This window comes from Dromiciops gliroides, chromosome 1, assembly GCF_019393635.1.
Source record: "Dromiciops gliroides isolate mDroGli1 chromosome 1, mDroGli1.pri, whole genome shotgun sequence".
In the NCBI taxonomy this organism is placed as follows: domain Eukaryota; kingdom Metazoa; phylum Chordata; class Mammalia; order Microbiotheria; family Microbiotheriidae; genus Dromiciops; species Dromiciops gliroides.
The window spans coordinates 276,366,296-276,381,593 of NC_057861.1; the positions used below are offsets into that span (position 1 = coordinate 276,366,296).

General features: G+C 35.3%; 1 protein-coding gene across 5 annotated transcripts in view; it reads left to right on the forward strand.

Annotated features, from left to right (window-relative positions):
- MTFR1 (mitochondrial fission regulator 1) overlaps positions 1-15,298 on the forward strand; it is a 62,596-nt gene that overhangs the window by 21,026 nt on the left and 26,272 nt on the right. For 4 of the 5 annotated variants that reach the window (XM_043976887.1, XM_043976888.1, XM_043976889.1 and 1 more), the window contains exons 3-4: positions 3,960-4,058; positions 13,357-13,472. In XM_043976887.1, the coding sequence (XP_043832822.1) occupies positions 3,960-4,058; positions 13,357-13,472 (215 nt within the window). Of the gene's footprint in view, positions 1-2,217; positions 2,254-3,959; positions 4,059-13,356; positions 13,473-15,298 lie in introns of all 5 variants that reach the window. The other variant, XM_043976891.1, reaches the window with a different exon arrangement.

The following is a 15,298-nucleotide window of genomic DNA, read 5'->3' on the forward strand; positions in this document are numbered from 1 at the left end:
AGGCCTCGGTTTCCTCATTTGTAAAATGAAGGGATTATACTAGATCATCTCAGAAATTCCTTCCAGTTCTACATCTATAATCCTAACTTGATCTTGCTTATTTTTGGTCATTATATCATCTTCCCTATGCCCTTTTTAAAATTTTTAAACACATTTTTACTTTTCCATTCTTTTCCCCTTTAATGAAGAGTGCCACATGTGTTTTTAGATTAGCTTTTGTTTTTCTGTTGAAGGAAGCAAGTATTGTGGAACTAATGGGTTGATGTTCTCTTGCTTGTAGCAGACAACCTGTATTTAATTTGTAGGGAAAGAAAATATGAATTCAGAATTTTCTCATTGTTTTAAATGAACTTTTTTGCTTGCTGTGGTCTGCAGTAGGAAGATGTATATGGCTAAAAATTGCAGATGAGAAAGAAGATAACCAAGAAAAAATGTGTCCTTTGGTTAGGGAGCTTTATGAGAGTCCTCAGGAGTTTCACTGCCCTGAATTTTCTTTTTTAATGTCTACAACTTAATTTTCCTTTTTTCCCCTCCTTCACGCCCATAGTCTAAAAAACTAAGAGCTTATTTTTTTTTCTAGCTTGTCTTTAAAACAGTCCATTCACTTAAAAGTGTTCATTGGGATTGAATTTACAGTTGGTATTTCCTACTAAATATTGTCTATCAGATTATTACATGAATCTGAATAAGTTAATGTAGAACAAATTTAAAAATAGAAAATAAAGTAGAAATATGGCAGCATTTCATTATAATTCCCTTTACTACTACATGAAGCTAGGGTATGTAGCCAGCACGACTCAGACAGATGACAGCTTCAGACTCAAGCCTCACACTTCAACACCTCTACTGTACCATTTCACAATGTTAAAATAGAACAAACTGCTTTCCTAATGTCACCAGATTCCCCCCATTTTGCTGTCATCACATTCAAACACTGTTGCTAAATGTTATGGACTGTCACAACTAGATACATATACACACATGCACACTGTCTCTCTACCTCTCAAATCCTTTCCCAGAATTTCTCTTAGCATTAATATAACTATAGTTACCTCCCTGTGTGCATGTGATTTTTATATATGCGTATATACTGTGTGCATAACAAATGGATAAAACCAAGAATAATTTTACAAGCATGTTTAGAATAATTTTTTAAAGTGATCCACTTTAGAGATTAGGCAATAGATCAATATAAAGAAGCTTTTACCTCTGCCTCTTCTCAGATCGCTATCTGAGTATATCCAAGTTAACAATATATCTTTAATTGCTTCAAAATAGAGGAAATCATTTTCTACACATCTACATTTACAAGGCACAGTTGAGCCAGGAGTAGAGGGAGAGAGCCCCACTTGGGTCAAACTGCCTCCCAGTGTACAGATGGTGACTTTTCAGTACCATCTGTTCCCTATTCCTTTATAGCTATTTGCATTTTTTTTCTCATGAGGGCTGAACAGAGAAAATAAAGGAAGACCTAATTCTGTGACTCCTGGAGGTTAGCTGCTCTTTTTCTCCACTTATCTTTTTCGTACTGTAACAGAAGCAACTATTTCGTCCTCTCCCTAGAGGCCCCAGTGAGCAGCCTGCATAGACCTTTGCCTCCTGTTTCTTTATACAGTGCAAGGTGCCATGCAGAACACAGGTAACAAAAACAGAAGAATACTATTCATTACTTAGCCCACTGTGGTCATTTAAAAAAATAGTAATCAAATACAACCATCACCTTCTGTGTCGTTCAGTTACAGGTTTTTTTGTTTTGTTTTGTTTTGTTTGAAACTACAGCTTCCTTTTTCTATAAAAACCTTGGTCTTGTTTTGTTTTTCTGTGAAACAGTTAAGGAAATTGTAATGTAGAAAACTTAGCAATCTTTACCTGCATGTTTACGACATAAACTATAGGGCCATAAGCTGGAAAAGGTATTGACAAATCTTTTATTTCTCTCATCAAGCTTTCTCCTTTCTCACATTCTCCATTCTAGATCTCCCTCATTGAAGAGAAAGTTGGATTTCTTTTACATTTTATATTGTCTGTTTCCCGTGCCTTATTACTATTGTGATGGTCAAGTTGTATTCTGCTTTTAACTAAATCCATTACTTATGTTGTACTATTATTTGAACTGTGGCTTACTACTAGAATTACAGGGAAAAAGTTAAGAAGGCAGGGTATTAATAACTAAAGGTTGCCATTTTTTGTCCTAATTTTTTATTCTATTTTTAAAAGATCAAGACTAAGGAAGCACATTGAAAAATGTTTAAGGTAAAGATTTGTTTAAATATTATCTGTTGAGTCTCTGCCCATTGCATGCCCATTCAGATTTTTTTTTCTTGGCTTGGCAATTGCTTTGTTTTATTTATTCGTTAATAAAACTCTGTGTTGCCTCACACTTTCCATTTTGTCAGATGTCCTTCCTCTCCCATATAACCTACTTTCTGTTCAAGGATATATTCAAATGATAGTACTCTCTGTTAGGTGGAAGTTATGTCATCTAAATTCAGACCTCTTAATCCATTTTTTTTCCACTGGCCTTTACCTACTCAGAAATCAATGAGACCCTGAACATGCTAAAAGTAGGGATCATATAGAATCCCTGAAGTGAAACAATGTCTTGTGCTCTCCCAAATTGTGTTTGGCTCTGGCCCAACCCTCAGAGTTCAAGGTCAGCATAGGCAGAGTGGAGTTTGACTAAAAACTGTTCTTCATCTGAAGAACTGCAGAGAGATTAGCATGAGGTTAGCCTGATTTGTGATAATGTATGCCCATGGGACTGGTCTAGACCAGGCTCTAGAACCGCTGATGGTATTGCTTTCATTATCATACTCCAAGCAACAGTTTGATAGAGTTAGAGTAGAATAGATGTGGAGCCATGAAGGGTCTCAAAAGGTTGAGCCTTAAATCTTATTTTATAGATGAGAAAAGGGAGGCCAAGGAGGTATAAGCAACAGAGCCAAGATTCAAAACCAAGCCCTTTGACACTTGATTTAGGTCTTTCTGCACTTGATGTTGGTATATGCCCAGCCCCTGGGCTACCTGGAGTGAGCACAGTCTGTTTAATAACAAGATTTCAATATATAAACAGTTAGAACTTAGTTCCAAATATCACAGATAGAAATCTGTAGTAGGAAGTATAACAGCCCTGTATCACTAACCTTCTTTTTTTTTTAGGATACAGTTTTAATGGCTTAATTAATTAGTACTGATCCTGGTCTTATTAGTACTTATCCTGATCTTCCTACTAAATTATTTGCCTCTGTCTCATCTGTCTTTTCTTTCAAATAAAAGATTCATGCAATCACATATATCCTTTTAATGTAGGGCCAGTATACTTAGGGAAACACATTACCAGGCTTCATAGAGGATCCAGTGTGTATCCACTAATCTTCTTGTGTGCCTGACATTGTTTTCTTAGGTTAAGTTTTGCTTTTTTCTGTTTGCCGTACATTAATACTCATAGCTGTTACTGCAGTGTTTTAAGGTTAGCCAAGTATTTTGTATACATTCTTATTTGATATCCAAAAATGTGATAATATTACTCAATTCCTGACCCATTTGTGTTTTGACGGGATCTTATGCTTTGAGGCTAAATCTTTCAATTTTCTAAAATGAAAGAGTTAACGTAAGAAGTCCCTTTGGCAGAAAGTGAAGGGGGGAAATACTCTGAAAGTAGACACCATGGTATATTAGTAAACATGACATTAAATTAGTTATGAGTTTTGCTATATTACCATTACACTTACATTCTCCATAACCTTTGCTACATTATTAATAGCATAAGATGTGTGCTCTTAATCTTGAATTGGGAAACATGAGCTATTCCCTGCAAATGTGGAGCATTCCTCTTATTATAGTATGTCATTTAATCACATGGCACAATCGGTGCATGTGTTTTGTAATTGACTGATACACTCTGTATTAACAGTGTTGGAAAGATTGTCATTAAACATTTGTGTTTTCTACTTTCTCAGGTACTCTGGTCAGGCAAACCATATGGTTCATCTCGAAGTATTGTAAGGAAGATCGGTACCAATTTATCTCTGATTCAGTGTCCAAGAGTTCAATTTCAGGTATTTTTTTCATATTTTAAATTGTATTTATTTATATATGTACTATGTAAATTTGTTTTTTGTTTAAGGAATCATCAGGCTTTTGTATTTTGCTAACTATGTTAGTCTACAAGTAACAAAACAAGGATTGGGAATACACAATAACCTCTTTTGTCATAAGTCTGATTTTTCTCCTTAAACTGAATCACATACTTGCATTCATTATTATTTTTCACTATTGGCTCTTTACTACAAATTGTATCATGTTGTGTTTTGGAAATAAAAGCATTGAAGATTTTGTTGTAAAGCAGTTCAAACCACAGTGACAATCAGTCATTCAACAAACATTAAGATTCAGGTTCCTTATGGCAGAAACTCAACTTAAGAAAATGTGTGTGGACCCTTAGTAGCACCTTAATAAACAAAACCCTCCTAGGCCCCAAGTGACCATCAGGTATCCTCTATTATAGTGACGGTCCAGGATGCCTCTGGTACCACTATTGCTTTCTGCTGCCACTAGAGCTGCTTCCTCTTCGGAGAGGGCTTCTCTATGAACTCACCAGTGTTTTCTGTTGAAATTTTTTTCTACCATAGGTTACTGTTAGAGCCCTGAAATGGACACAGAATTGCACTGGTGGTAGTAGTACACAGGGAAGGAAAGCTTACTTTGCTGAAAAGAAATGAGCCCAAGTCCTCACTGATGCCAAAAACCACTTGGAGCAATGAGAAATCTTTCTTCCTCTGGTTTTTCTTTGAACCAGTTTGAAATTGACCAATGACTGTGTGCATGTTTGATACTATACAGCCATGTTCTTGTTCTTCATAGATCTAGAACAGACACCATTATGACAAAGCCTCTTTTAGTGCAACTTTTATCTGATAGAGAGCTGAATTTTACACATACCATTTTAATGTCACAGGTAGCATTTTGTTTTGATATTTTGGGAAGTAGAAGACAATTCTTCTCATCCAGGAAACTCCTAGTGCTCTAGATAATGACTACTAACTACTCTCCCTGAGTTAGGTGAGGAAGTCACAGCTGTGATCACTATTCATATGAAGGAATAAAAATACCCAGTTGAAACAGAAAGATAATCATACACATTATTTAAATTCTTAATTTTAACAAAACTACACACTGTAATAATCATAGTTCTATAAACTGATTGGTTGTCTTAAACTTTAGATAAGCCTCAAAGTTAACAAATCCGAATTTTGAAGGGGAATGGACAAAGAAAAAATTTTGAATAGTGAGAACAATACCTTCTTAAGGGCTAGTCAGGTGTGATTACAATCTAGTTAACTTTGAAGTAGACTAATCAGCAGTCAATCCCTCTCACGATTACAATCCAGTTAACTTGAAATAATTTTTGTTAAGGATATCAGGGGTTTAGTGAACTCCCTGAAAGAAGGGATCCACTGTCTGCAGAACCCTGTAGCTCCCAAAATGGCTCTCCAGTTGGGTTGAATAATAAGCTGTGGGGTGTTGGTTAGGCCCCAGTTTTTTTACTGGCAAAATGGGAGTATTGCATGGAGAATGGTGGCATGGAACAATGATACCCAAATAGGTGGATGGGATATATGTCCATGCCACTGAACATATTGGAGGAAACTGAGTCAGGTTTGATTCAATCAGTTTAGATTAATCTCCAGGTGGGTCTTTGAGTATCTGCTAAATCCCATTATTTTATCACAATAGGAAACTTGTATTTTGTTAGATGGTTTATGCAGATATGCTTTATACAGAGTATTCCTAATAACTTTTTAAATTTCCTTCATCATCTGAAGAGTATTTTTACAAAAATAGAATTAATGCAAGATTGACTATTTACAAACTTTTCCTTTTTGTTATCAAAATTAAGAAAATTGCAACCAATGTTCCTTGTTAACCATATTTTAATAATTTGATTCACTTTGACATGTGACCAAACTGTTAACTTTATTAAAACCCAGTGTTCTTTTAGATACTAAAAAAAGAATAAAGGCTTAGCTTTTCTCTTCCTGTCTGGCAAATCGGTTCCTAATCACTCAACCAGCTTAAGTGATTTCAATGAACCTATTAAGGTAGTTGTTGGTTTTTTCAGTGAGATACAGAATAACATACTTTTTTTCCTGTAGTTGGTAACAAAGGAAAGTATCTTGGGATAGCACTTAATCTTCTCTGATAATGACCTTGTGTGACTCAGTAATTGCCAAAGAAAAGCTCCTTTGGAAAGTTTCTTTTATAGTGATACATTCCATTTTGGAGCACTCCACAAACTTCATTTATGCTTCCAAAATGCTTCTCTGTAACCTGTGAATATCACTTTAAAAAGACAAAATTAAGGCATTTTGACATATTTTCAATAAACAGTAAGAATTATGTGTGTGTGTGTGTGTGTGTGTGTGTGTGTGTGCGTGCGCGCGCCACCTTGGAGTTTATCACAACTCAAGCATGTTTACACATTTCATATAACACACCTCTAAATTCTCAGGGCCCTTTATTCCAATTTTAACTTAGTGATCTCAGAAAAATGGAGAGACTTTGACTTTTATATATAATCATCATAGCAGGCACGCACATACACACATGTATATACATGTATATAATTATTTAAGGTTTATGGAGTGCTTTACATAGGTTATCTCCTTAGAGCTTCATGCACATCAGCCCTGTGAATCAGATTTTATCACAGGTATTCTATTTTATAGATGCGGAGTCTGCAGTTGAGAGAGGCTTAATAAGTTGACCAGTCACAGAGCCACAAAAGTGGCAAAGGCAACATTCAGACCTACTTTTGCACAAGTCAAACACTATCCACAGTGTTTTGAGTAGCTTTCCTCCTATCATTGAAAAAAATATACCTTTCCTATATTGTCTTTATTTTAAAATAGTGTTGAAAACATCACTAACTTAATTTTTTTAAAATTTCTGTTATGAAAAGATATTTGGGCACATAGCATTTTCAAAACTAGTTTTCGTTTATTCATTTATTTTTGAAGGCTAGTTTTCAGTCAGTTAACCTGTTTGCTCATTTGGAAAGGTTGTAATCTTAGGTCTTTTCTGGAGTGGCATTGCCATCTATTGACAGCCATGAAAACAGCCACAAAATCAGGAATAAGCTGGGTTTCATTTTTGTCCCTGTAGCACGAAACAGTCTTATATCGCTCTCAAATTATGTAGGAAAAAGAAGCACAAGAGAAACTGAGTCGACCTTTTTTTATGGTTATGAAGTAGAGACAATAGTAAGCTGAAGACTGTCTTATAAATCCACCCTGATGGCTTACCTTCAGATCAGTTATATAACTGGAAAAACAACTGCATAATCCTCTCAAGCCTTCCCCTCTGATTATTCCTTTGCCTAACTTGAGGATTAAAGTAGCTGTATGAGTGGAATGGTGGTCTAGGAAGACTGTCTTGAACCTTTGCTAACATGACCCCAGGAGTAAACCCACAAGAGAAATCCCAAGCTTCCTCTTCATGGGCTTCACCCTAGTCTTACCTATCTATGAAGTATCTGAAATAGAAGGTACACAAATTCACAGTAATTTCTTGGAGCCTTTTTCTTACATACAGCTTTTTTTAAAGAGACAGAAAATGCTGATGTAAATTCTCATCAATTCCATTTTGCAGAATCATAAGAGTAATTAAATTGGGTATCTAAAATCATTCAGCCCAACATCTCTTTTACTGACAATGAAACAGATTCATAGAAGTTGTAAATTCCTTAGGGATACACTGAGTTGACAGAGTCAAGAGTAACACTTTGGGTCTTCCAACTCACAGTGCTCCTTCACATTGTATATCCTCCATTTACAAAAGCAAATTAAATTGATTGCAATATGAACAATCTGTACTATCTTTCTTACAACAAAAATATCTTATGTACGAAGTGAGAATTGTTAGCTTTTTTAGAATAAAAAGCTGAAATCCAATTGATTTACAGTTATAGTTTCTATTTGGCTAAAAACTATTACAGTTGTACTGGTAATAAAGTTTAGAGTAGAAATGTTGCAATTATCAGTTAATAGACCTATTAAGGGCCTGCTCCCTGTATTAGTTTAATTGAAAGGGTGAAAGATAAAAGATTGTTTACTGCCATAAAAAATGCTAGCTAAAACTCTGCAAAGGTACTATAAAATTTTACCTTTTTTTTAAATCTTACAGGCCAGAAATTAAAATATGATATAGCCTAATGTCATATATTTAAAATGAGAACTCACGTGACAAAGTTGGGTACTCTAAAATTCCCTTTTCTTTGTCTCAGTTCATGCAGTCGTTTTCTATTTTGCTTTCCCTCTTATCAGTATCATTCAATTACTCAGTTTACTTGGTTCAAGTTAAAATTAACCAAGTACTTAAAATTAAATCAAATATAGTCCCAACTTAGGATACTGTGAGTCATTTTTATTTACTACTATCTAGTGTTTTGTCAAATATTTTTTCACAGAATTTGTTGCTTTATGTGAAATGTATATTGTGATATTTAGTGATATCATTTTATTCTTATCAAGTGGTGATTTTCATAGTGATGTTGAGTACTGATTTTAATTTTGTCTTCTATATCAAACTCTTGAGATTTTTCTATTTCTTTCTCTTTACTGTTTTTCCTTCTTTTTCTTTTCTGCTAGCATTAGTAGGAAAGGACCATGCTGTGAAACTTGAGTAAGTCAGCCTTGTCTACCTCAAAATTCCTATCAGTTATTGGTGCATGTTGATATATAAATCATGCTACAGATAACTATCAGACTTGACTACTAATATATGCCACAAACTCACCTTTAACATGAACCTTTTTATAAATAAGTTATCCTTTGGGTATTGGGTTAACTCTTTCGTTTCCCATGCTATAGTGTCAGACACTGTTTTGAATGTTTTGTTGCCTTCTGTCTATTGGAAATCACTGAAATTACTGTTTGAATTTGCTTTATTTTTTGAGTGAATTTTTAATATTTTGGGGGAAATGAAACTTTATTTTTTATTTATTAATATTTTTTAAAGTAAGCTCCATTTATTCATTCCTGTGCTCTCTTCTGTTGTTTTGTTTTTTTTTAAGCAGTTACATGTAAGGGTAGTTTTCAACATTCATTTTCAAATTTTTCTCCCTCCCTCCCTTTCCTCCCTTTCCTCCCTCCTCCACAAGACTGAGCAACCAGGTTATATATGTACAATCCACAAGTGCTCTTTTTATCAGTTCTTTCTATGGGGGTGGATAGTAAGCTTCCTTATTAGTCCCTTGGGATGGTCTGGGATCATTGTATTGCTGAGAGTAGTTAAGTCATTCACAATTGCTCATTGAACAATACTGCTGTCACTATGCACGATGTCCTCCCAGCTCTGCTTACTTCACTATACATCAATGTTCATTAGTGTTAACAGGTTTTTCTGGGATCATCCTGTTTGTCATTTCCTATAACACAAGACCATCCCACTACAATCATATACCACAGCTTTTTCAGTCATTCCTCAATTGATGGATATTCCCTTGATTCTCAATTCTTAGCCACCACAAAGAGTTGCTATAAATATTTTTTGTACAATTTCCCCCCTTTTCTCTTTTTCATAATTACTATTGTTAACTGTTTCCTTTCTATCCTATTCCCTTCCCCATGATATTTATTCTATTATCCGTCTTCTTTCATCCTATCCCTCTTCAAAAAGGATTTGCTTCTGTCTGTCCCCACCCCCAATTTGCCCTCCCTTCTTTTGCCCCTCTGTCTCTATCGATAGACCCTTCCCCTCCTATTTTCCTGCAGGGTTAGAGAGATTATTCCACCCAATTGAGTGTGTATGGTGTGTATGTTATTCCCTCCTTGAGCCAATTCTGGTGAGTGTTAGGCTCATTTACTGCCCAGATTAAATAGATTACTCTAGCCAGTTGGGTGTATGTGTTAATCCCTCCTTGAGAGGAAATGAAATTTAAGTGAGATTTTTTTGTGGTTTTGTTTTAGTGGCACTAGACAATGATCATGACTTAGAAATGTCAGAATCCCTTAAGTTCCCAGTATAATAGTACTTTTGAAGTAGCATAGTGTTAATTTTCAGGGGCAGAGTATAGAGATCTGAGTATGTAAATTTGAGTAGTAATGAGTAGAGATAATTTTCATTTTGAAACCAAATCTTTATAATAGCTTTTTGAGCACTGATTGTGGGCATGACCTGTTACAATGGCAACCTTTCATTGCCCCAGGCAACTTCTTAAATTTTAGAAAAAATGCCTGCCTACATTGGTAGAGGGAGTACATTCACTGGAAGTTCCCCATGCCAGTAAAATTACAGGTCTTGTTCCTATCTCCCTATGTAATTACTTTAAGAATCTGATTTTGTTGGTTTGAGTATTCCATTCATTGGCATAATGGCAACTCCTGCATGGTGTCAATAGATGATCTTCCTAGAATTGCTCTTTAAAAAATAAAGTTCACTACCTTATGGTAATGGGTCTCAGTATTTAATCTCTTTGAATTGAGCTATGATAGTTGTCATTCAGTATATCCCTGGACCCATGTTGAAGTTTTTGTCTTGGTAAGATCTTTCAGACCTCGAAACCTTGTTTTAGCATAGATTTCAAGAGACTGGAGTCATCCGTTGGTCATCTTCACACCAGAGTGGTGAGGCATTAGAGTAAGATTTATTTTAGGATTATGTAATTATAACATTCAAAGTCATCCTACACTCCAAGAGTCAAACGATTAAATGCTTATCGATTATGTATACCACTTATTTGGCTATTTTTTAAATTGATATTTTCTTTTAAACTAATTATGTTAACATCATGTATCACAGAACCTCAGGGTTGAAAGGAATTTCAGAAGCATTTAGTCAAACCCATTCCTGTAAAAACAAAAAAAGTCCCCTAGTATATAGCTGTCAAGTGATCATTGAATACCCCTAATAAGGTTAACTGTTCCTTAAGGGGTAGCCCATTCTTCTGGATTATATCATGTAGGCTCTCTGATGTTTTTTGTCTTCATATCCCCAATTACTAGTTCCTCTTTGTAGGTGCTTAATAAATAATTTTAAATTGCATTGAATAATTAATTTTCCCTAAATCTTCCTTTCTAAAACTGCTGCCACTTGTTCTAGAATGACTACCTTCAAATACTTAGCTGTCATATCCTCCCTAAGTCTTCTCTTTTACAGGCATTCCCAGGTAATCAGCCTCTTCTCATTTGTCATAGGCTCAATGCCCTTTGATATCTTGGTCACTTTCCAGTATATGAATATCCTTCCTAAAATGTGCACAGAAGTGAAAATAATATTCCAGGTCAATAACTAAATAGGGAAGAACACAGTGGGATAATCTATCGACTTCCTAGTCCTCAATACTGCCTGTATTAATGAAGCCTAAGATCACATTAGGTTTTTTTTGATAATACGTTATTGCCTTATATTGAACTTAGGTTCACTAAAACCCTCATCTTTTTCATACAAAATTCTATCCAGTTATGCCTCTCCCATTTTGTACTTGCACTGTTAATTTCTTAAACTTGACCATAACATTTATCTTTTTACTAGATTCATACCAGTGTTCTAGTACATTGAGATCTTGTGTGTGGCCTGGTAGCTGTTCCTCCTTCCTTTATGTTAGCTGCAAATGGTCTAAGTTTTCTAACTATATCTTTATCCAAGTAACTGATAAAAATGTTACACAATACAGGGCCAAGCACAGATCCCAGGGGCACCCCACCAGACACCTTCAAAGTTGACATCAAACCATTAATTACTACTCTTGGGGTTTAGTCATTCGCACATTTCTAAACCCACCTAATTGTACTCTCCTGTAACCCATCTTCCCAAGAATTATTTCCCCAGTTATTTTGTCAAATACTTTGCTAAAATCTAGATGAACTGTATCTACCAAACTCCTTGACCTGCTAGCCAAATCACCTTATTGGTAAAGGATGTTATTTTAGTCTGGTACGGTTTTTTCATGAAGCCACACTCTTTGTGATTGCTACTTTGTTTTGTAGACGTTCACCCCATCTTTTTAGTAATCTGATCTAGAATTTTGCTCAAATTATAAGTAAAATTTACTGATATATAGTTTCCAATTCTCTTCCTTTTTAAAAAATCAGGACAGCTCTTGAATTCGTCTAGTGTTTGGATGTTTTCACTACTTTCCAGTCTTTCAGAGATCATTGAGTGGCTCAGCATTTAATTATACCTGATAGTTCTTTCAGTATTTTAGAATGTCCTTCATCTGGGCCTGGTAACTCAACTAACTCATCAAGGATAGATAGCTAAATTATCTTTTAGTATTCCCCTTCTTATCTTGAGAGTCAACCTACATTTCTTTGAATGGTGGGTTGTTGGGTTTTTTTTTTTTTCATTCTGAGAGAATGCATTATTCAAATAGTTCCATGGACTTGATTTGAATAGGACAATGGCCTTTATGCAAGATGAATGGAGGTAATGATTGGTGTAATGGATATCTATTTCTGCTTGTTTCATTTTCATTTGCTTCAGAAATCTATCTAGTAAATACCTACAGTTGTCTTGCCTTAGCACTTTTTTTTTTGACAAGAATAGCTGTTGGTTTATCTTTTATATTTAAATCTTTAATTCTTCAATAAAAAAATGTACAAGCATTCAGAAGTTATATTTCAAAAATAAATCTTATTAAAGTTCATATTTACAGAATGAATTAACAGAAGTATTTATGGTTTTTGTTTTACAATTTCTAAATTTCTTTCTTTATATATCCTGAATAACATTTGTGATGACTAAGCAAAAGAGTAAGAAGCTACCAGGACTGAAGCTGAGTTGAAATTACTTTTATATTGATGCTACTGAAGCACATGAGTTCTTTTGCTATGCTTAGCATTTTTCTTATAAACAACCTAGCTAATCAATGAAAATGGCAACTTATTTTCCCTTTTATGTCTATAATAAGCTTGTTTTCAGGACCATCAATGAAATGCAATTAGTAAGACTTTTCAATTTAGAAAAAATGTTTTTATGGTTAATATTATATTTTAGATTGTATTTATATTTTGTAGATGAAAATATTTGAATAGAAAACAGAACCATCCTGGTTCAGTTAAAAAGTCAAAGCTATTATAAAGATTGAAAACATCCAAAGATTGGCAAACTGTCTTAGCACCACGAAGGAACTGAGAAAAACATCATTTAAGTCTTTATAGCAAATTTTTGTTAGGAAAGTTAGAAAACATCATTTAAGTCTTTATAGCAAATTTTTGTTAGGAAAGTTAGAAATATGCTATTTTGTTATTCCTCCTTCCTGTGGTTTTTCCTTTGGAAAGTTTTTTGTTTTTGCTTTTTTAGTTTATACATTTCATCATCAAAATAAGAACTTTCTGCCTTGTTTCTAACTTCTAGCTTACCAGTCAGTTGACAGAATGGAGCCCTAACCGACACCAGGAGGATGCAGTGGCCTCTTTTGCTGATGTGGGATGGGTCGCCAAAGAAGAAGGAGAGGTTTCTACAAGGCTAAGGTTAGTCTTGAAGGCCAGTAATAAGAGTTGAGTTCCATGTTTGCCATCAGCAATAACTAACCCACCTTTACAATTTTTTCTTAAGCATTGGGGCCTGCTTTTTGTTCCTATTTGTGATTTAAAAAGTAATAAATACTGCAAGTTATTTTCATTAACTTCTGAAACTTTTCTGGTTCATTAGTTCTTCAAATGGGCAGCATGGGGTGGAATGACATGGTCAGACCTGCATTTGAGGAATATTAATTGACTGAGTTCCCACCAGGTTCTTAACATTATAGAAACAAGAGTGTATACATTTATAAATCTTAACCTAGGAAAGTTTTGTCATATCTCAGATAAAAAAGAATTAATATAAATGTGTTTGCAATTCTGTCTACAAATTAAGGCCTGTGTGTACTTCCGAGAAGCACTCTGAAAAGTGGGGATTAAGTTGTGGCTACCAAGAAAGGCTCTATGTGGGACTGCTTGAACAGAAGGAGGAAAACATAATAGAAGAGTGGCAGTAAGGCACGCTAGTTGGAACAAAGGCTAGAGGCAGGAGTAGAGGCGGAAATGCTAGTGTACTGGAGAAGCAGGATTATCTGGTGAAAAGTTTTGACTTTAATTTATTCAGTTTATATTTAGTCTGGAGGAAAGTCAGTGCATTGGAGAGGTGTGGTTTAATTTTGTTGTAGTGATAAATAGGAATAATGCTGGAACAGGCATGCTAGTTTGAAGGACAGTGGTAATAGAACAGCCTAAAAGGTTGTAATTAGTCTAGATCAGTCCGTAGGCATTCATCAGGCACTTACTGTGTGCTTGGTACTATGCAAGATGAAGAGGAAGGGGTATTCCAGGAATGGGAAATAGCCAGTGGAAATGCCTAAAGTTTTGTGTGAGGAACAGCAAGGAGGTCATTGTAACTGGATAGTAGAATCTAGGGTGGGGAGGTAAGGTATTGGAAAGGTAGGGGAGTGGGCCAGGTTGCAAAGAGCTTTGAATGCCAAACAGGATTTTATATTTGATCCTGCAGGTGATATTTTGCCACTCAAAGTTATTCAGTGGAGAGGGATCATATGGTCATACTTGCAGTGAAGTGGGTAGAAAACTGAGGCAAGAAGACCAAAAGTAGGCTATTGCAATAGTCAAAGAATGACCTGACAAGAGTCTGCACCAGGATGGTGACAGTGTCAGAGATGAGAGTATATGCAAGAGATGTTATGCAATGATTAACTGTAAAAGTCTTAGCTACTCTGATCAAGACAGTGATCCAAGACAGTTCCAAAGGACCCATGATGAAAAATACTATTGATTTCCAGAGAGAGAGAGAACTGATGAACTCTGAGTACAGTTGAAGAATACTTTTTTCACTTTCTTCATTTTTCTTTTGCACAGATGTGTGTGTCAGAGAGAGTATGTGTTTCTTTTTTGCAACATGCTAATATGAAAGTATCTGAGATGTTATGAAGGTATAACTAATAGGTCTTGGAAACAGACTGGATAATGAAGGTTGAGAGAGAATGAGGAGGAGGAAATACTTCAAAATGACTTGGGTTTCAAGCCCAAGTGACTGAGAGAGTGGTGTGGTGCCTTTGATAGTAATAATTATGTTTGGATAAGGGAAGAGTTTGGAGGGAAAGAGAAAGAGGTCAGTTTTGCACATGTTGAGTTTAAGATGTCTTTGGGACATCCAGTTTGAGATGTCTAGTCTGGAGATTAGAGCTGGATAAGAAGACCCAAGAATCAGCAGCATAGAGGTGATAATTAAATCTTAGGGACTTGATGAGATCACCAATTGAGATAGTATAGAGGAGGAAGATAAGAGGGCCCAGGATCGAGCCTTTGGG